Consider the following 19,305-nt stretch of genomic DNA (forward strand, 5'->3'; position numbering starts at 1 on the left):
AAATGAGTCGCATTGTGACCAACACAGATTTAGTAAATAGGCTGCTTCTTCATTCAGATCCCTTCATAACAGGTCTACGAAAGTTACCTGTTAAAAAAAAAGGTGTACTGTCAAAAGCTGTATTAGACTTGTTATGTATTTAAAGTTAATATTGTTGAGATTTAATGTATTTTGGTATAATTTGTGTTTTGTTTGTATTTTGTAAAATGAACTTTTTTATGTATTTTTATTGTTTTAATTTATTCATTTGTGGTTATTGTTAATACAAATAATCATTATTTACACAGTTTTACCATTAAAAGTCGCAGTATAAAATGTTTTAGATACATCGTCTAAAAACAAAATTACTGCGAGACATTTTTACACCTAAATATTGTCAAATATTTTTTAAAATGTATAATTTTATTAATTTACGTTTACCTAATCATATTTTAACGTAATAAAATAAAAAAATAATAATAATTTCGGAGTTACGTATTTATGACCGCCTTAGTATGGAGCGTGAATCACCGTGCTATGGGTCAACTACACCCAAAAAGCCCTTAGTACGTTAAGAGTTGTATATAATAACATATTCAGGATGCTGTTGCGGCTGCCGCGATTCTGCAGCGCCTCAGGAATGTTCGCGGATGCCTGCGTTGATGGGTTCGCGTGCATCATGAGAAAAAGAGTGGCCTCTCTGATGCGTAGGGTTCGGGACAGCCGTAACAGCATCCTCGAGGTCATTGCTGGTAGGGTCCAGGGTTCATTCTTTGAACATTGGACCAAGCTCCATGTATTCCCGAAGCCAAGCCAGTATTTGTGGGTAGCATCATTATGTATATATAATACAGGTAATGGTGATACTTATAAATATTGTATAAATTATTGTACATATGTTTTTTGTTTTTGTTTTGTATTTACTAACACTAGTGTGTAAGTGTTGTGCTATGTTTTTACTAACAAATATGGATATAAAATGTCTGAAATAAATGGTTTGAATTTGAATTTGAATAACGAAAGCTTTAAGGTTAGAACAACAAAAAATTTTGTTATGAATTCGCAAATGTACGATACTCATTGAGTTCTATCCAAAAAATTCATGATACTAACACACTAAGCTGCATATGAAGTTTTGCAACACATTTTTTTTAATTAAAAAATAGGTTGTAACGGAAAACTTACTTTTTTTGTACATACATAAAATACAGGGAAATCTCCAGCGCCCCCACAGAAATGAATTTGACTGTTTATCAATATTGCTACCCGAAAAAATTCTCCCAAAAGTAGTTGCTTTTTACGCAATTTGCATTTTTATGTGAAAAGGAAGTTTTGATCTAAGTTATCCCGAGAATCAAAGTAACCCCGGTCTACGGTACAGTCCCATTTAAAAAAATCACAGTATATTACGAAGGGACAAAAATGTGGCATTACGCGACTGTGAAATATAATAAAAGAATAAAAGGTTTTGATGAAGTTTTAATACGTAACTACTAATCTTAGAGAAATAAAAACATAATGTATGTACAAATGCTTTTGTAGTCAAAGGAAAACATGAGTAATGTTTACTGTTGCCTACGTGTAGTACATACATTGATGATTATGTAATACATAGCTATTATAAACCATTTATTTTGGATTCTTTATTTATATAGTAAATGATGCCTGCAGCTTTAAATAAAAACATGGAAGTCTATAGGTACGTTAAACCTTTTACTATTTAATTATCTCATGGTATTTTATTTTAAAGGAGGCAAAGTCCTTTCTATAAACGCTCTCATATCCTTAAGTTCTGCCTCAGAAGAGCTATGTGAAAGGCCCTGGTATGTGTTGAATTCAATATTCTTCATAAAAGTCTTCAAAAACGATGCTGTCATCTGGCCCCATTTGAACTGGACTACGGGATCGCAGTCGCCGTGGGCTTGAAATATCTGTGGTGAAAAAATACATACAGAGTATGTCATAGCGACCTTAAGTAGTCGTAACTTAATGTATTATGGTCTAGCTAGATAATTAATACAGGGATTGGAAACGTGCCTTAATATGTTAAGGCTTAAAGTCGGGCCACTTCACGAAACGTTCAATTTAGACGCTTGTAGAGCCATTGCAGTGCGAGGCGCGCCTGTGGGTACACTCCAAATTTTCATTGTCAATGAATATCAAACTTCAGAATAATAATAAATTATAATCTAACACCCTGCAGTATGGGTTAGCAGTATAATATGCCAAATTATTCCAAATCCACTGGGAAAAAAAGACGTGGTAATATTTATGTATAATTTTTTATCATCATATTGTCGAACGAATGTTAATTTAGATTATTTTAGACATAATAGGGGTAACGAATGGATTCTAAAGCGTCCTGGTATTTCTTCCACCGTTTTAACAAAAAAAAAAGTTTCTTAGTCAGAATGCATCGCGTAACCAAGTCCAGAGATGAAACGTAATTAAAGTTGGTCTCGCTTCAGACTGGTGTTTCCTCAAGCGTCTAATTTGAAGGCGCCCTAACAGTTTAATTAAGTCTTTTTAGTCTAATAACATTCAGATGACAAGGTATTTTGAAATAAAATTTAAAGGCCTCTAAATTTTAGTGTTATTCATTGCTTTTTATTAAACTCGTTTACGAATCGACACATTACCGACGTCAAAAAAGTGGATACAACCAACGAACGCAATCGGCAGTGGAAAGTATACGATTATTAATACAAAGATTGAACACATAGAAAAACTTTTTCGATCCGATGGGACTTGAACACACGACCATACTTCACCGTAGTATTGCTGCTATATTATAACCACACTGCACCGCAGTTGAAGCACCTATAAAGTGTACCGGCTGCTGTGAAGAAAGTTCTAAAATCTCTCGCTAGATGTCACTAACAGCGCAGAATGTCGAAAAGTATTTTTAAGTATTTAGGTAGTACAAAGATCTTTAACAAAAACAAGACAAAAACACAGGAGAATTGCGATAACATGACCCGTGTCGAAAAAGTTTTTTTATATGTTCGGTTATTAATCACAGACATATATCGGGATAGACTCCGCACGTACAGCAATTTCAATGAAAACCAAGACGTCACAAGAACTATTTAATGATGGAAACCTCCTCCCTCTCGCTCTAAATCTAAATAGATTGATTGAACGGTATACGCGTAAACACGCGTATTCCATTCAATTAATCGATTCTAAATAGAATAATTTTTGTTCAAGTATTTGTTGATTACAAGTAGTCGTAATATTAATATATTACAAAAACACTAGAATAAGATAGTTAAGTCCTTTATTTTACTTGTTTCTAAAAAATGTTGATTACTTAAAAAAAATTAAAACTTTAATTTTTAATGGACTTCAAACATTAAAATTATTGTCCTTCCAATAAAATGAGCTTATTATATAGCATCTTTTTGTAATAGAAGATCTTATCGATTAACTTAATGAAAATGTACGTCAATATATGAACTGCGACTGCCTTAATTAATTTTACTAGATGGTTTTCTGTTGGTAATTGATCAAATTGATGAATGGCAAGACAAATGAAAATGTTACTACTGACAAAATATGGTAAAATCTTATTAATCAGAAGTGGTTTACTTAATGACGGCCTAACGTGAAATTTTTGTGATTTGTTTATTATTTCTCGGATTTTTAACTCTGCTACTCTGTATATTTTGTGGATAGCATCTTAGGTGGGATAAACTGAACCACCTTCGTCCTCGAAAGCAATGAACTCATACGTATGACCAACTCCAGATTTTTGTAATGACAACGCACTGTTAATTCTTTGCATTATAGGTATATTTTTTTGTATTACTCGAACTACATATCCGGCGACGTATGTAATTATTTGCTCACTATATTCGGACATTCGAGGCAACGTGCGTCAAAAATTATCGAAATTGCAGATACTACTGATAATAGATACTACAAAACTGAAAAAAAAAACGAAACGTTACTAAACGTTATAACAAAAGAGTTATAGAATATTTTTATAATATTGCTAAGGTCATAATAATTTTCGTCCCTTGGTTTTCAAAATCGATCAGAATCGAGCAAAGTGTTGCCTAACGTGTACATCACAATGTTAAATTTGGCCAAAAAATGTGTAAGCGGCCGTACCACTAAACTGAATGCATTATACATAAGTGCGTTCGTTCGATATTCATGGCGTATTAACAAAGGATCACAAATATATCGCATCAAGTATAAGCCGCAATGTATTACAAATCATGAGGCATACACTCGGTTACATATTAGTTTTCTAGGAATTGGTACGAAACCAAAATAATTGTTTTTAATATATGCAGCAGAAAGAGAGTTGCAGACAGTACGCAACCCTGAGGTACGCAACTCTCTATCTATCGCCGTATGTTCGGAAGAGTAGCCTTCTAAGACCATCGAATCGAACGTTCACTCAAGAAATCCGAGGTTCAATTACAAAGGTCAGTGGGAAGCCCATAAGAGGGAAGCTTACTTAAAAGGCTTGCGTGTCAGACCCTGTCAAAGGTTTTAGAAATGTCTAAAGACACTGCAAGTGCCTTGCTTTTCTATAGCCTCGCTCCATATGTGACAGGCATACACAAGAAAATCCCCAGTAGATCGCCCTCGTGGGAATCCGTACTGGCGATCACTAAGGAGGTCGTTGTCTTCAAGGTACGACAGGAGACGGTTGTTGAGTACACGTTCCATAGTCTTGCAGAGTATGGAAGTGATTGAGATAGGTCTATAGTTGACAGGGTCAGCTCTGCTTACCTTTCTTCGGCACAGGTTGCACGTTTACAAGCTTCCACGACCTGGGAACTACACCAGTCAAGTGAGAGGCGGTACTGGCGTGTGAGAATAGGAGACAACTCAGGCGCACAGTTACGCAGGACTATTGCTAGAATTCCATCTGGCCCGCTAGCTTTATTTATGTTTAGATTTCGCAGAGTTCTAAGTACCTCTTTTTGATGTATGCGAACTGGCCACATAGTGCAGCCAGCCTAAGGTAAAGTAGGTGGTAGGTTCCCTGCGGCATCCAAACGCGAACTCTCTGCAAAGAGTGAGGCAATAAGATTCGCCTTCTCTTCCGCAGTATGAGCCAGCGAGCCATCCGGCCTTAGCAGAAGAGGTGGCAAAGATGAGCGTCAAGTTAGGTTTGACCGCTTTGGCCAGCGACCAAAAGGATTTACTGCCTGCTGGATAAGAGGCAAGCTTAGCCCCTATGCGGCGCACATGGTCGAACTTAGCCCTACGTAACACACTTTTGCACTTCCTGGCGGCCTTATTAAAAGCTTTCGTCAAATTCTGAGTACTCGGAGCTTCGCGTAGTCGAGCATCTGCCCAAGCATGGTACGCGGACTGTTTACGTGTTTCAGCACAACTACAATCAGCGTAAAACCTTGGACGAGCTTAGGGTCCACTAGGTACATCAGAGTATGATATGTAACACTCCATACCCAAACGCAACCTCCTCGACTACAGCATCAGCACAGCTCGACGAGTCTCCTGAAATAAAGCACGCCTGCCAGGGGTATGACGCAAAGTCATGTAAGTCCGCTGTGTATTATAGTCTAGGGGTCGTATTCTACAACTCTACTCAGTACTCAAGTCAGGATTTGAGTATGATTTAAAGCGCTCGAAATCATACTCAAGTCCCTGCCATTACGGTCGTCTTTCCAGTGCTTGTGTTTCCAGTGCAATCCTGACTTGAGTATGATTTAAAGCACTAGAAATCATACTCAAGGCCTGACTTGAGCATTGAGTAGAGTTCTGGAATACGACCCTTAGACTATGGAATTTTTTTTTTTCCATCCTCTAAGATTATAGTGGGTAATATCATAATAAAAAAATAGGGTGGCGTGGCTACTGAGCAAGACACTACCTTTTATTATATTTGTGCAAGACATTTAACAAGATTAAGCTGCTGTGATTTTCAGAGAACTTATGAGACTGTTTTTTTTTGTTATTGTTAATTAAAATAATTTGTTTTTTTTTGTTATTGTTAATTAAAAAGTTAATTGTAATAATTTTCAAATTACAAAATTTAATAACATTTTAATCCCGAGAACTTACCTTCTTTTTGACTTACTTGTAAAAAGATTTCTATATAATTTGACTACGAACAGTAACAATTTATTGTTTATTTGATAATACTTTTTTGGTCTAAGAAGATGTTTGTTTTAGTACATTTTTTGTTAATTTATTATTATTATGACCCTGTATTGTCCCAGAGAATGGCAAAAGCCTATTTACTTTCTGTCACTTTTGCTTATTAGTCATAATAAAATCAAACCTTTAAATAAATGTTTCATTTCTTCAACTAACAGTATACTACTTTTTCTGTTATTTGTTACTACAAAACCGCGTTAGTGACTTTATCCGGAATCTAAACAACTTATGGGTAAACTTACGTTATTTTTCTACAAAGTGAATCGCAAAGAAGTAGCTACAGAGTGCAGTCGGTAAAATATAGTTCAATAGCTAAGATATTAAGTTTCTTTTCCTCCTGTAAAATAGTGAAAACGCTGTTACGTGATATTTACAAAGTGCTCTTCAGCTGTATTGCACGCGCAGCAACGATATGGTAGAATAGTTTTCAAACAAATTAAATTACATTTCGTCTATATTTCTGGTTATATACTCGATGGGGCGAGGATTTATTATAATGTAAGGGTGTATTTTTGAGAATGAGATTTGGTGTTTTTTTTTTTCTGTCATTTTGAGTAGCGGTCTTTTTGCGTATTGGTAATTTTATTTTCATTTGTCATTATGCAAATTCTGCCCTCGGAACGAAAAAAGGCACAACTGCTGTATAAAGTACGCATAGTTGTGCCTTTTTTCGTTACGATGGCAAAATTATCATTTTAATATTTTGGGGGGACTACAACGCACCTTCCTAGCTGGCAGTTTGATAGTAAAAGTTACACTTAAAACAAATTAATAGGTACTTAAAAACTCTGCATAACTAGTCGTGAATCGAAATTTTGCCGGTTCGTTAGTTTTTTAATGTTACGTAATCTGTTGTTTTGTTTGCTTTGGAGTAACAAGGTTTATAGTTTATGATTAACATACATATATACATATACTCACGCTCTCGCTTTCCCATTGGGGTAGTGGATACACATGATCAGCTTAGCATGATCCTGACAAATCTTTATTGCTTCCCTTATTTTTATTAATCTTTCCATACAACCCCTCTTAGGGTCGTATTCCAGAACTCTACTCAATGCTCAAGTCAGGACTTGGGCATTGAGTAGAGTTCTGGAATACAGCCCTTAGTCTTCTCACTACTTACTATAGCCTTTTTATGAACATTCTCGATTTGATCTGAAAATGTGCTTTGTGTCTGTCCTCTTACTAGCCTGGAGCATTCCATGTCAGCTCTATACACATATTTCTTTCGTTCTACTATCTACATTCAATTTAATTTATTCGCCCATGTGCCCAACCTGGTTTAAAACGAACTTCATGTATATAATATGGTTAACATTATGCATATTTTTTCTTTAAAAGTACTAAATTAGTTCCTTGGCAAGAGTTCAAAATAAGTTCTTATTGTTATTAGAAATTCAATGTTAATGTCCTTTTAAACTGACCTGCCCTTCCTGCTACTGTTATGTAAATTTAATTACAATTATCGTCTATTTGCAATGCAAAATGACAATGCTCTTTTTGTGGAACCTGCACATAGCATTATATAATAATATGTCATGATCATCAACCTATTTATATGTCCCACTGCTGGGCAGGGGTCTCCTTTCAGACGAGGGTTTAGGTCATATTCCGCCACGCTGGACCAATCCGGGTCCCTTCTTCGACGTGCAGGTTTCATCACGATGTTTTCCTTTACTGAAAAGCTCATGATAAATTTCAAATTAAATTTCGCACATAAATTCCGAGGTGCGAGCCCGGATTCGAACCCACGACCTTCTGCTTGAGAGGCAGTAGGTCTAACCATTAGGCTACCACGGCTTCAAACAGTTTATGCAACTTCATATTATATAATAATATGTAAGTTGAGTAAACTGTTTCAGTAGAAGCTTTAATTCTTTTAATTCTTCATATTATATAATATTTTTATTCTTTACATGTATTAACGATCGTGTTATCGAACTTTATCTACAGGAATTTACAGGATGGTCAAATTTTTATTTAAAATTGACCTGACTGTAATACTTCTGTAATTGAAGAATTGTTATTATCAGTAATTGTTACTTCTTATTAAAGACTAAATATTTTTTATTCAACACGTAAATTGTATTTTGTTGGGGTTAGCTAGAAGAAATTATTATAGATACAAGTAAAAGACAAATCCATCTGTTAAGTCAGTTTTGGATTCATTTTCACATAGCTACATATACATTTTGAGGAGGTTGCAAAATGTGTCATCACCACACACAGTTTTGGCTGCCTAACATGGTTATGTTGCAACTCTGATTAGATATAGACTTTTGGTTTGGAGTAACTCAACTGTTTGTGAAAAATTGTTCATAGCTCAAAAAAAATGTGTCCGAGCAATGACCAGTATTTCACCAACTCAATCGTGTGCGCCCTTGTTTAAAGACTTGGGAATATTACCCATACAGTGTATGTATATTCTTGAAGTCGCCTGGTTTGTTAAACAAACTAGACATCTTTAAAAAAAGAAGAGATATCCATGGTAGACGTAAAAGGGATCCAAAGAGACTAGTTTATAATAATGTATGTAGACTGTCCTACAATAAAAATCAATGCAATGGTATGTGTGTCCAAATATATAATGCTGTACCAAACGACATTAAAATATTACCAAATAGTTTGTTTAAGAACAGATTGAATGCATGGCTTAAAGACAAAATTATTACACAGTGACCAATTTCTTAACCAAACATTGACATATAAATTACTACTGATATTATAATATTATGTAATTGTTTGACTTTCACAATTTTTGTTATTAATTTAATTGACTATGTATTGAAACAAAATTAGAACTTTAAGGATGTTTTGTGCATGTCTACTGACATTATTTGTAATCTAATCAATTAATTCAATCACTATAAGTATAATTTTGCATGCCATATGTGGTAAAATATGAGCTCTATCCCATATTTTAATCAAATAAATTGTCATTTCATTTCATTATTTTTATTATAGTGAAAGGTTTTACAATGACATTTTACTCGTAATTTTAGTTAATGTCTTAACATTATTATGATGAGTCAATCAAAAAGATTATTATTATTATTTGGGTGGCTTCATTTGGGGCATATGTAGCCCCTCATCACTGCGACCATCACTTGATCTATTGTGATCACCACTAATTGCAGTTCGGAGCCAAGGCCGACAGCATTGAAGAACTGAAGGACTGTCCTGGCTCTGACAGATTTAATGTCCTCTGGTTGTGGCATGTGCCTTCCCAGTATGGAGCTTTGTACGCCCATCAGGGGGTAACATTGGGTGAGAAGATGCAGGAGTTTCATCCGCCTCGTGGCAGAATCTACACTCTCTATTCTCTTTCTGCCCAATATTTGACATGTGCTTGTTCAAGCCACAATGTCTTGTTAAGACTCTAGTGAGCATTCTGATGCCATACCTGTCTAATGACAGAGCTTCTCTACAGTGTTTGGCACTGTAGGCTGCTATTAGGGCTTTTGAATGCTCAAGACCCTTACTCTGTAGCCACACTTCTCGGGAGACGTGTGTGCTCTTGTTCAGTAGAGTGAGCTTTGCCAGGCTTTATGCTATCCCTATAACGAGTTTGGGGTTAATAAAATAATAAAGGTTTCCCTAGCACCAGCCTTTGCCAGTTCGTCTGCTGCTTCATTTCCCTCGACGTCAGAGTGTACACATAGTCACACAGTTCTCTACAATCTTCGATGTTTGGGTGACAGAGGTTAGTGCATGTAGGGAGCAGTAGAGTGGCTTGACTATCTGAGTTTATGTAAATATACTTGTTAACATAGCCTCTCTTCAGGTTCAAATCCGCACTCAAAAATAAAAAAACTAGATTGGAAAGGCCTCTAAACTTTAGATTGCATCTGGTTGAAGTAGATATTAGTTTGAACTTCGAACCTGTCTGATGAGGAGTATGTTATATGTTAAATAGTCACATAATATACATACCGGCAAATCAAGAGGCGCCTTCACTTCTTCAGGAAAGTGGGCATGTCTGGGTAGCCAGCAAGACAGGGCTATAACACCAGCCAGTGGAGATGGGTAAGTTAAAGCTGAGTGAAGTGCTAGAGCTCCTCCTTGGGAAAATCCACCAACAAGCACTCGGTCTGGGCGAATACCTGACTAAAAAAACAAGATAACACATAATATATGGAAATGTATAATAATTTACTGGTACCAATAACACACCTTTGATATTGTAGCCAAATAAAGGATTTTATATGGCTATGGGGTGGAATTCCCTGCCTGCAGACTTGTTCCCTGAATGTTATAACTTGTTACTTATTTAGGTGTGCATGCTCCATCGTCGACCTCATTGTCACTTTCCATCAGGTGAGATGGAGGTCAAATGCGCACTTATATTTTATTTAAAAAACAAAAAATAATTACTATCAAAATTAGAGCAGACTTACTTTAATCTCATTTGTAATGAGCTCATGCATAAGGGCTGTAGCTCTTTCAATGCCCTCTTCATCTTCAGGTGCTGTAGCATCAAGAGTCCTTAAGTCAAACCATGATGGCATACGAAATCCAGCATTTAGGGTCACTGGCATTGTTGATGCCGTAGGACAGATAACCTTGACATGTGGGCCCCTGATATCGGCGATCGTTCTGGCCCAGCCATGGCTGAAAGGGGGTGGTAATATTATTGATAGAAATTAATTTAAATTTATTCAGAGACTATATAATCAATCTGTATAAAATATAACAAATATACTAACCCTGTATCACCAAGACCATGCAAAAATATAAGCTGAAATACAAAAGAAGACTAATTACCAGGTACTATTGATTTAGGTAGGTAATATTGATTTTATTATACCATTAAATTGTTTACGATAGTTGAGACATAACTAAAACAGGCTTTAGAATACAACTCACAGAGGCTGTGTGTTTTGCCGTAGCGGCAATAATTACAGGATTTGGTTCCATTATCAAATTACGTGAAAATCAATACAAGTCTTAACTCGGTAGTTAACACCGACGCCGGACAAGTCCAGACAACGTAGAACTGTCTGCAAATCAAGATTTCGGTTAAAAAAGTACATGAAATAAAAATTACAATCTAAAATTATAATTAAGTATTTTACCCGCTAGGAACGGAAAAGCAATTGCTGCGTTTAAATTATGTACTAGGTAATGTAGCAATAATGCACGTACTATAGCAAAAGCAAAACTCATGAAACCTTTGCCATTTAATTTTGACAATTCAATTGACATATTTGACATTTGCAAAATTTTTATTTTTCGTTCGCTCCGCATGGAACAGGCGAAGATTAGAGACCATACTGCCTAGTCATTAGTTTCACTTTTTCTTCAATAAATATGTTGCGATTTAAGTTTTCGGTGTAAGACCCTTCAGATTAAGGTTCGCATTAAAGAACTCTACTCAATGCTCAAGCCAGGACTTAAGTATGATTTAAAGCACTAGAAATCATGCTCAAGCCCATGCCATTAGGGTCCTATTTCCAGTGTTTGAAATCATACTCAAGTTCTGACTTGAGCATTGAGTAGAGTTCTGGAATACGACTCTAAGGGCCATACTACACGGGCGGTTCTCCCGCCGCGGGAATCCGCTCGACAAAGCTCCCGCAAACCAGCAAACTACACGGGACGCGGTTTACCGCTGTGTTTTGTGTTCATTTCAACATGGATCCGCCAATGATAACTGCGCTTGCAGCTCTTATATTATTAGAATTATTAAAAAATAAAGTAAACCGCAATGTTTGGGTGGAACCAGTGTTAAGTAACCGTTTAACTTCGGGAATATTTCATTCAATGTTTAGTGCACACCGTGATAACCGTCATAAGTTTTTCTCTTACTATAGAATGCCTGTGAACTCATTTGATGAACTTCCATCAATTATAAGCCAACGTATTAAGAAACAGGATACAAATATGCGAAGATCCATCACACCTGCGGAACGTTTGGCTGTGACTCTCAGGTATGTAAATAAAATAACATTACTTTATTATGTAATCTTTTTTATTGGGGTAAGTAATGCAGAACATTAAAATAATCATCATTTTCCGTTGACGTGTCCGAAGCAGTATCGTTTTGTGGCGATGCGACACTAGTCATTGGAGTTAATGTGTCCTCGTGATATGCTCTAGGGCACATTTATTCGATACGAATTTCTTCGCGCTCACCACGTAGCCACCGCGACCGTGTGCGTCTAACTGTAATGGCAAAATACGCTCTATTTGTTTAGCTTTTACGTAAATGAGCGTTCCGGCCACGCGGGCGAGTATGGCTTGATTTGGCCTATGCGGCGGCCCGCGCGACGACGCGTGGCGTGGTCATCGATCGGAGTCCGTGGCGGGCCGCACGGCGGCGGCGGCACCGCGGTACATTTCTTTAGAGGAATTTAAATGTTGTTTCCTAGTAAATAGAATTCAGATTAGGCAAGTACCAAGTAATGTACATGAAGGCGTGGTAACCGAACGGTCGCCGCGAGGCGGTCGCGCGAAATTTTTTCCCCGTGTAACGGGCGCCAAGTCTTCAGTACTTCAGTAAGAGCCATAGATTTCGTAAGAGAGACAGACTAAATCTAAGTTAAGAGCCGTGTAAAGTCTTTAATTTAAAATATGAACTATCCAGGAAAAGAAAAATACGCCATATTTGAATAAATGAAAAATAAAACCAAAATTGCCGCCTTTCACATTCAAAGGTTCCCGCGCTTCCTCTTGACATTTCGTAAGTTTATAATTATGTGCCGTGCGTTATGGTTAGGTTGAGTTAGCTCAAGTTATTGATACTCTGTGCCGGACCAAGAACTTTCCCAGAGAGGAAGTGAGGAAGTTCATTGTGTTGTTTGAGGCACAAGCACAAAGCTATGTGGTATCTCTTATTGGTTTGTGCACAAGGCGTTGATGTTTATCACATGAGCTACGAGGCAGTTTGGTAAAAAGAAAAACCAAATAAATAGAAAAGACAATTATTTAGAATCTAAAGCCCGCAATGTTTTAATTAAAAAAAAATGCAGTCTATGGCTTTTGTTATGACGCATCATTTTTATCATTTATTAAATAAAAATCGTGGTCCTGATCTTTTGCATTTTGTTTATTTTTACGCTCAGTAGCGTTGTGGAACTTTAAATAATCGATTAAAGAATGGTGAGTGTAAAAAGAGGGCTTAACATATATGAGATATTTGACTTAATGTTGTTATGGTTGGTCATAGGTTTTATTGGAATATTACAGTTGAATCATTACATAAAATATCTCATGATTTGCTTATTTTGATCATTGTAAAATAAAACAATACTTTCAACATTGTAAAGAGCAGCTTCTATACGTGTGTGTATTGTTAAATTCACATTTCATTAATGCCACTGACCCCCTTTCACAATATTTATTTAGATTTCATACTCTTTGTCTTTTGCGGTATTTTACTTATTTGTGATGTTGCGAATCATTTCTATTTTCATCAATGTGTGTTCCTTGTTATTTTATAGGTTCCTTTACGATGGCAAAGGATGATATATCACTGGGAGTAGAGATGGGAAAACTGGAGATAGAACCTTTAAAATTGAACAAAAATGTTCAAGATGAAAATCCATTTTTGTGTTCTTCAGTTCCACAAAAAAGAAACATATATGAGAGGATCTGTATACCAATCTCTAAATGTAATTGTATCACTCAGAAAAACATCAAAACCATGTCTATATGTAAGAAGAAACCGAAAAAAATTCTTAAAGAACCAGTTTTAAAAATGCTTCAAGATTCAAGTCAAAGTCTAAACGTAAAAGATGATTGTTGCCAGTTTTTAAGGAGAAAGTGTTCATCTTCATTAATAGGAAATAATAACTCTGATAGTATAAATCTGTGTGCCCTTGTTGATAATTGTAACCAATTAAGGATATCAACAGGCTCAAATGAACAAAATTTAGTCACAGATCTAAGTAATGAGAGTCAGTGGTGGAAGAGCACTAGAAAAAAAACAAAGCAAACAAAAGCTACTGTTCCCACAAAGAGCCAAGCTGGGTCATGCTCTCAAGAAGCTCTCAATCCTCCCTGTGATGTTACAATTGATGAGTTAGCAAGTTATTTTGAAACATTGGTCCACATACCTAAGAAGATGTCATCTATGGCTGAAATGATGTACATTTAGCTTATTGTCTAATTAAACAAATGTGGTCCAATGGCTGTACCTATTAATAAATATGATAAAATTTACTCTATATTTTAGTAAATTGGTATGTTTTAATCAATCAATGACTGCGTGAGCATGGTGTCTGTCTACCTATATTCTAAGCAAAACTGTTTATCAACCACGTTTGAAGGTGTTTCAGACTTTCTGTATGTAATTGTTATAATGTATTTTTGTTTTGTAATCTTCTTTGTGGCGTGTTGACTTTGACGTTATATTTATGAGGACCAGTACTTAGCAACTCAGACAGCATTATCAGTGACGTTGTACAGGTCCTCGCGTGTGCAGGTGTAGGGACACGCAGGGCGATACAAAAGATGTGAATATTTTGTAATAATAATGTAACCGACATCTATACAGTGGATAAATGTTAGTATTACAATAGAATTACATGCAGTAGCTACACAATGAGGTTGTCTTATTGTTTGTCAGGTCTTTTTACATGTGTTTAGAATTTAGATAGGAACAATTACTGTTTTAAATAAATGTCGATCTTAATATTAAATTTCTTTTTTTTTAATAGTCTTACATTTATTTTACACAATAAAAATAATACTAGTTGTTAGTACTATAACACTTGTTAATTTGTTGTACTTCAGTATTTAGTGACAAAACTGGGGAATATGTTTATATATCTATAATAGATAAAAGTATACTCCACTTTTCAGTCTCTTTTTAAATATTAAAAGCCAATGGTTTCCATATAATGCATTTTACATTTTCTTATGAAATGGGTGAACCAGTCAAGTGGTCCACCGGCAAGAAGCAGAATTTTGAGTGCATCAGGGTTCCTTGGTAACTTGTCAATCATTTTGACACTATATTAAGAAATCAAACAACTTATCATGTTTTGTCTCTTAATTTTCCACTAAATATTATATATAAAAGATTATTTTTTTCCACCCTCTAAGTCCAAAGAGCATACTATGAATGTCATTGTGACACTTCCTATAACATTATTAATCAGTGATATGGGGTGAATCTATTTAATTTATTTACATAGAATCGTAAATATTGTTTGGTCAAACTTGGGGAGCAAATAAGTGTGTAGTTTATACACTGTACGCATAGTAAGCGTTACTATTGTTTCGTTTCTTACACTTGTAAATTGGTCACGTTGAAAATGCTAAGCATTATAGTAACCTATTGGTGTGGAATATTATTGGACGCATATAAATACTCCTGTAGTTACTTACTTTTCACAGTTACCTCACTCGTCGCGTTATTACTATGTATTTATATTTACGAAAGACCCAGGCTACACAAAGTGAGGAATAATTACTATTTTCTTTACAATCCTTAATTTAAATAGTTACGTTAACATTGTATCGTACGGTTTGCGTTTGAGAATTAGTACCTGCAAATGATTTTATTTAGAATTTTAGATTGTGCTCAAAAGTAGAATCAGTCCCAAGCAAAGTGAAGAAAGTGAAATTGGATCTATTGGAGATATCTCAAGTGCAACAATTCAAAAAATATCCGAGATTTCTATAGGAGAATTACTACAAAAGAAACTTCAGAAGTCTAAACATGAATTAGAATTTGAATGATTTTCCATGTATTATTACTTTACATTATATGTAGTACTTAGTTATTAGTAATAATAAAACCAGTATCATACGACTTATCATTTTTATTGATGCTGTACAAATTTATTTCATTATTTAGTTAATGCAAAGTAATGAAAGCTTAACTTCAGAAACAAGATAATTATGAAGTGACAGGTATTTCTTTATTTTATATACATTTTAACAATCATGGATAGCTAGCTAATAATTAGTTTAAAGTCTGAGGCATTATCGAAAAAAAGGATAGAACTTTGCATTATTCAATGTCACATTTAACTAAGTTGAGCACAACATTTGTAACTCCTTCCTTAAAAATAAATTACAAGCATAATTTCATAAATCTTGTTATGATAGTCATTAACAAAATGATCAATAGACATTCATTGGCAAATCTAATATTAGCTTATAATTGCATAACTTATGCACAAATTTGCATAGTGATTATTACACTTTAATCCTCTAGTAAGTTGTACCTACGAACATACATCAATATTTTACAATTAAACTTTTTGTAACAATCCAAATTGTTTGTGCAATAAGGTCTTAGAGAGATAGTTATACATTGACACCAGGTTTAAGCCTATTCAATACAACTGCCTAATGTCTTCATAACAACAATACATTTTGTTGCTTTAGAAATTAATAGTACATAATGTAATAGATACAGTTATGCATATTTTTTGGTTTGCTCAAATTAAATGTACTGTCTTTTTAAAAACGAGATTAGTAGTAACTGCACAACACACTGATACAGTATCAAGTTTTTGTTCTGCATTATAAGTATTTGATAGACAAAATGTTTTAATTGAAACACACAAGATAACACTATGTTACACGTAACACTGATTTCAGAATAATTTTCTGTAGTTTTCATCTGATTATCAAAACTCGTCGCACTGAATAGAATCACAGTATGAACTGACAAAATATTTAGAATATATGCCAGCAAGAAATTTCGATTTAGAGGTGTCATGTGCATTAATTTCAGAAAACACTGTATACATATTATATAGAATACAACATTTTATAATGTTTTAACACAACTACAGCACCCCAACATATTGTCCAGCAAAATCAACACATTGCAATGGGGTATTCCGTAAAGTAATATACATTTTCATACACAATTCCACAGCTCACATTGCGCACCATTAGAAAAATAAATTATAGATGCTACTAAACTAATTTCTTCAATTTATCTTGGCATCTGTTCACTGCACACCTAAAACAAAGTTAATAATCAGAACCAGTTACGACTGCTTAGGCAAGTACATCTACAATAGTTAACAATAAAAGTGTGTGTCAAAATGTAAAGGACAGAACGTAGTTTAGAAATAAGTGACGTTGATCAATATGAATAATTTAATATGTATCTAATGTATGTTTCGTAATGTGTTGTTTATATTAGTAGGAATACTAACTGCAGTTGAGCAGGAAAGCGATGAGTAGTTAGTGCTTTGAGGGTTTGGGGCACCAGAAAATGAATTCATTTGCATTTGCGGTGGTAGCGGTGGTGGAGGGTGTGTGGCGAGGGGTGAGACCGGTGGGGCCGCTCCACCGGTGCTGCTGCTAGCGTTGTTAGGGCTCCCCGTCGTCGACAACCGTGAGAACGCCGCAAGGGCGTCGGGGAAGTTCGGCGGCGTCGCCGGCGTATTGCATGGTGTCATTAGTTGCTGAAATTTATTTTGTCATCATAAAGTCAAAGTACACCAAATCAAATTTTAGGTCAGTCATGTTTTTAATTGTTTTACCAAAAGATTTCTTTCAAGTACAATATTGGGAAACACAATTGTACCTGGCGATAGTGTGGAGCGGCTATGCCATTAGCTCCTGATGGGATGGCCACTTCTTGAAAGAATATTGAAAGTGCAGTCTGAAAATAGAAGTATGTTGACAATTATTTCCCATGTTGCTGGTAATGAAGCAAATTTTCATATCTAAACAAGAAATTGAAAAAGTTAACAGATTCATTAAATACACTTCATACAATTGTGTTTGAAACACAAAACAAAAATTGTATAGATCTATTAATAACTATCATTTATATCATTCCAAGTATAGACATAGAGGAGACCAATTCCCATCAGTGTAAAGAATTTTTGACTTTTATTGAACTAATAAATACTTATGTGTAAAGACAGACAGTTAACATACAATCTCTATGTTAACTTTATATAGCTACCAAATTGTTAAATAAGTGACAAATTTCCTCAGTGTAAAGTATATTTTGATTTCTTTTTTTGTGATAGAAAGCTAACATAGAGAAAACTAATTCTCATAAGATGTTATGGTATTTTTAAACTATTAATTGCCTATATGTAGAGACAGAAAGAGCAAATATTTTTTCCTTAAATTTGAAGCATACATTTATATTTACACAATAGATAAAAGATAGGTAGGTCAAAAAAGCTTTTATTTTGGAAAACCTTCCAAGGTGCAATACTTTACACTTAAACAAAGTGTAGCTATAATTACTAAAAAAGTGTTTATTACATAAAAAAATATCCAATTTAACCATTATTTTCTTAGGCTTCATTAAACAGTAAAATTACAAGTTGATCTCCTATAGCTTCAGAGTCAGGAGTTTAGGCCCTGGACTTCAAGTCTACTAATGGGTACAAAGAACTCTTGAGATGTAAGGTTGGAAAAGTATGTGGGTTCATTTATGTGAACAGTGTGATAAATAAACATCAAGTTTTCCTTAACAATGTTAGGAGGAAATAAATATCGATATCAAATGTCTTGAGTGAACATACTTCTAAGGGAGTCATACAAAAACTGTAGTTATCCTGCCTAATTTTGATCAAATATGTTATTTATCAAATCATATACTGTTGTTACCACAGCGCCACAACATCACAGTGTGTAGATATTGCGTGTTATTTCGTTGCTATCATTATCAAGTAGTGTCGGATAATTGTAATCATTACAAGGTAAATAAATAATAATGCGTTTTAAAAGATTCGCTTTGAATTGCTAAATATTCTTGTCTCACATGCGGTTACAGTAACAAACGGTGACAGAAAGAGACAAGAGCATATTACGTATATCTACGTATTTTGTGAGCCAAGGCTATTGCAAAACACAAAATATGTAGCAGCCATTTCATGATTACTGTTTGTTTACATATAATGGAAATTTACCTCAAATTGCCAGTGGGCGGCTTGGAGCAACTGTTTTGCTTGTTCTCGTGCACATCCTGCGGCTACTACGAATTGATTTATCATTACTTGTTCACGTAAAGCTGAATCCATTGTACTAAATTCTACTACAAAAATAAAAGTCCACCGACTGAGCAAGAAATCGCAGACGAATGTTTGAAAATATTGAAAAAAATGCGAGTGTGATTTATCAACTAGCGCTAGTGAGATAGTCGTCACAACGAGAAGGAAAGAGATTTCCGATTACTTTACGTAGCTGCCGCGGGTATATTTTTGTTGGTCGAAAAATATTCTAGGTTGTTGACAGCAG

At 35.0% G+C, this 19,305-nt stretch overlaps 3 protein-coding genes and 1 long non-coding RNA gene across 5 annotated transcripts; 1 reads left to right on the plus strand and 3 right to left on the minus strand.

Moving 5' to 3' along the window:
- Positions 1 to 1,450: 1,450 nt before the first annotated feature.
- LOC113227928 (acyl-protein thioesterase 1) lies at positions 1,451 to 11,274 on the minus strand. Its single transcript, XM_026461026.1, has 6 exons — positions 11,205 to 11,274; positions 10,996 to 11,129; positions 10,836 to 10,867; positions 10,527 to 10,740; positions 10,063 to 10,236; positions 1,451 to 1,910 (listed from the first exon to the last, which is right to left on the minus strand). The coding sequence occupies exons 2-6, from the start codon at positions 11,044 to 11,046 to the stop codon at positions 1,719 to 1,721; spliced, it is 663 nt and encodes a 220-aa protein (XP_026316811.1). The 5' UTR covers positions 11,047 to 11,129; positions 11,205 to 11,274; the 3' UTR covers positions 1,451 to 1,718.
- LOC113227929 lies at positions 5,448 to 6,608 on the minus strand. The gene is made up of 3 exons (XR_003310243.1): positions 6,572 to 6,608; positions 6,369 to 6,463; positions 5,448 to 5,463 (listed from the first exon to the last, which is right to left on the minus strand). It is a non-coding gene; the product is annotated as an uncharacterized LOC113227929 (long non-coding RNA).
- Positions 11,275 to 13,072: 1,798 nt separating the features above from the next.
- Positions 13,073 to 14,756, plus strand: LOC113227977. The gene is made up of 2 exons (XM_026461089.1): positions 13,073 to 13,230; positions 13,572 to 14,756. The coding sequence occupies exon 2, from the start codon at positions 13,583 to 13,585 to the stop codon at positions 14,225 to 14,227; it is 645 nt and encodes a 214-aa protein (XP_026316874.1). The 5' UTR covers positions 13,073 to 13,230; positions 13,572 to 13,582; the 3' UTR covers positions 14,228 to 14,756.
- A 2,176-nt stretch (positions 14,757 to 16,932) lies between these two features.
- Positions 16,933 to 19,258, minus strand: LOC113227941 (UBA-like domain-containing protein 1). Of its 2 annotated transcripts, XM_026461049.1 has the most exons (4): positions 18,978 to 19,258; positions 17,630 to 17,707; positions 17,256 to 17,507; positions 16,933 to 17,056 (listed from the first exon to the last, which is right to left on the minus strand). In XM_026461049.1, the coding sequence occupies exons 1-4, from the start codon at positions 19,086 to 19,088 to the stop codon at positions 17,030 to 17,032; spliced, it is 468 nt and encodes a 155-aa protein (XP_026316834.1). In that variant the 5' UTR covers positions 19,089 to 19,258; the 3' UTR covers positions 16,933 to 17,029. The 2 variants fall into 2 exon arrangements, with proteins under 2 accessions (XP_026316834.1, XP_026316833.1); XM_026461048.1 differs by lacking the exon at positions 16,933 to 17,056 and having other exon boundaries at positions 17,079 to 17,507.
- Between the last annotated feature and the right edge of the window lie 47 nt (positions 19,259 to 19,305).

This window comes from Hyposmocoma kahamanoa, unplaced genomic scaffold, assembly GCF_003589595.1.
Source record: "Hyposmocoma kahamanoa isolate Upper Pololo Valley unplaced genomic scaffold, ASM358959v1 220, whole genome shotgun sequence".
Taxonomy (NCBI): domain Eukaryota; kingdom Metazoa; phylum Arthropoda; class Insecta; order Lepidoptera; family Cosmopterigidae; genus Hyposmocoma; species Hyposmocoma kahamanoa.

Bases quoted from the DNA above. Each gene is read 5' to 3' on its own strand.
- LOC113227928 (XM_026461026.1), bottom strand. From the start codon at position 11,046: ATGGAACCAAATCCTGTAATTATTGCCGCTACGGCAAAACACACAGCC. The intron at 10,868-10,995 runs GTGAGTTGTATT...TTTGTATTTCAG, and splicing joins CGGCAAAACACACAGCCTCT to CTTATATTTTTGCATGGTCT. The intron at 10,237-10,526 runs GTAAGTCTGCTC...TTGTTTTTTTAG, and splicing joins TCATTACAAATGAGATTAAA to TCAGGTATTCGCCCAGACCG.
- LOC113227941 (XM_026461048.1), bottom strand. From the start codon at position 19,088: ATGGATTCAGCTTTACGTGAACAAGTAATGATAAATCAATTCGTAGTA. The intron at 17,708-18,977 runs GTAAATTTCCAT...TTCTATTTTCAG, and splicing joins CCGCCCACTGGCAATTTGAG to ACTGCACTTTCAATATTCTT. The intron at 17,508-17,629 runs GTACAATTGTGT...AATAAATTTCAG, and splicing joins CCGCTCCACACTATCGCCAG to CAACTAATGACACCATGCAA.
- LOC113227977 (XM_026461089.1), top strand. From the start codon at position 13,583: ATGGCAAAGGATGATATATCACTGGGAGTAGAGATGGGAAAACTGGAG.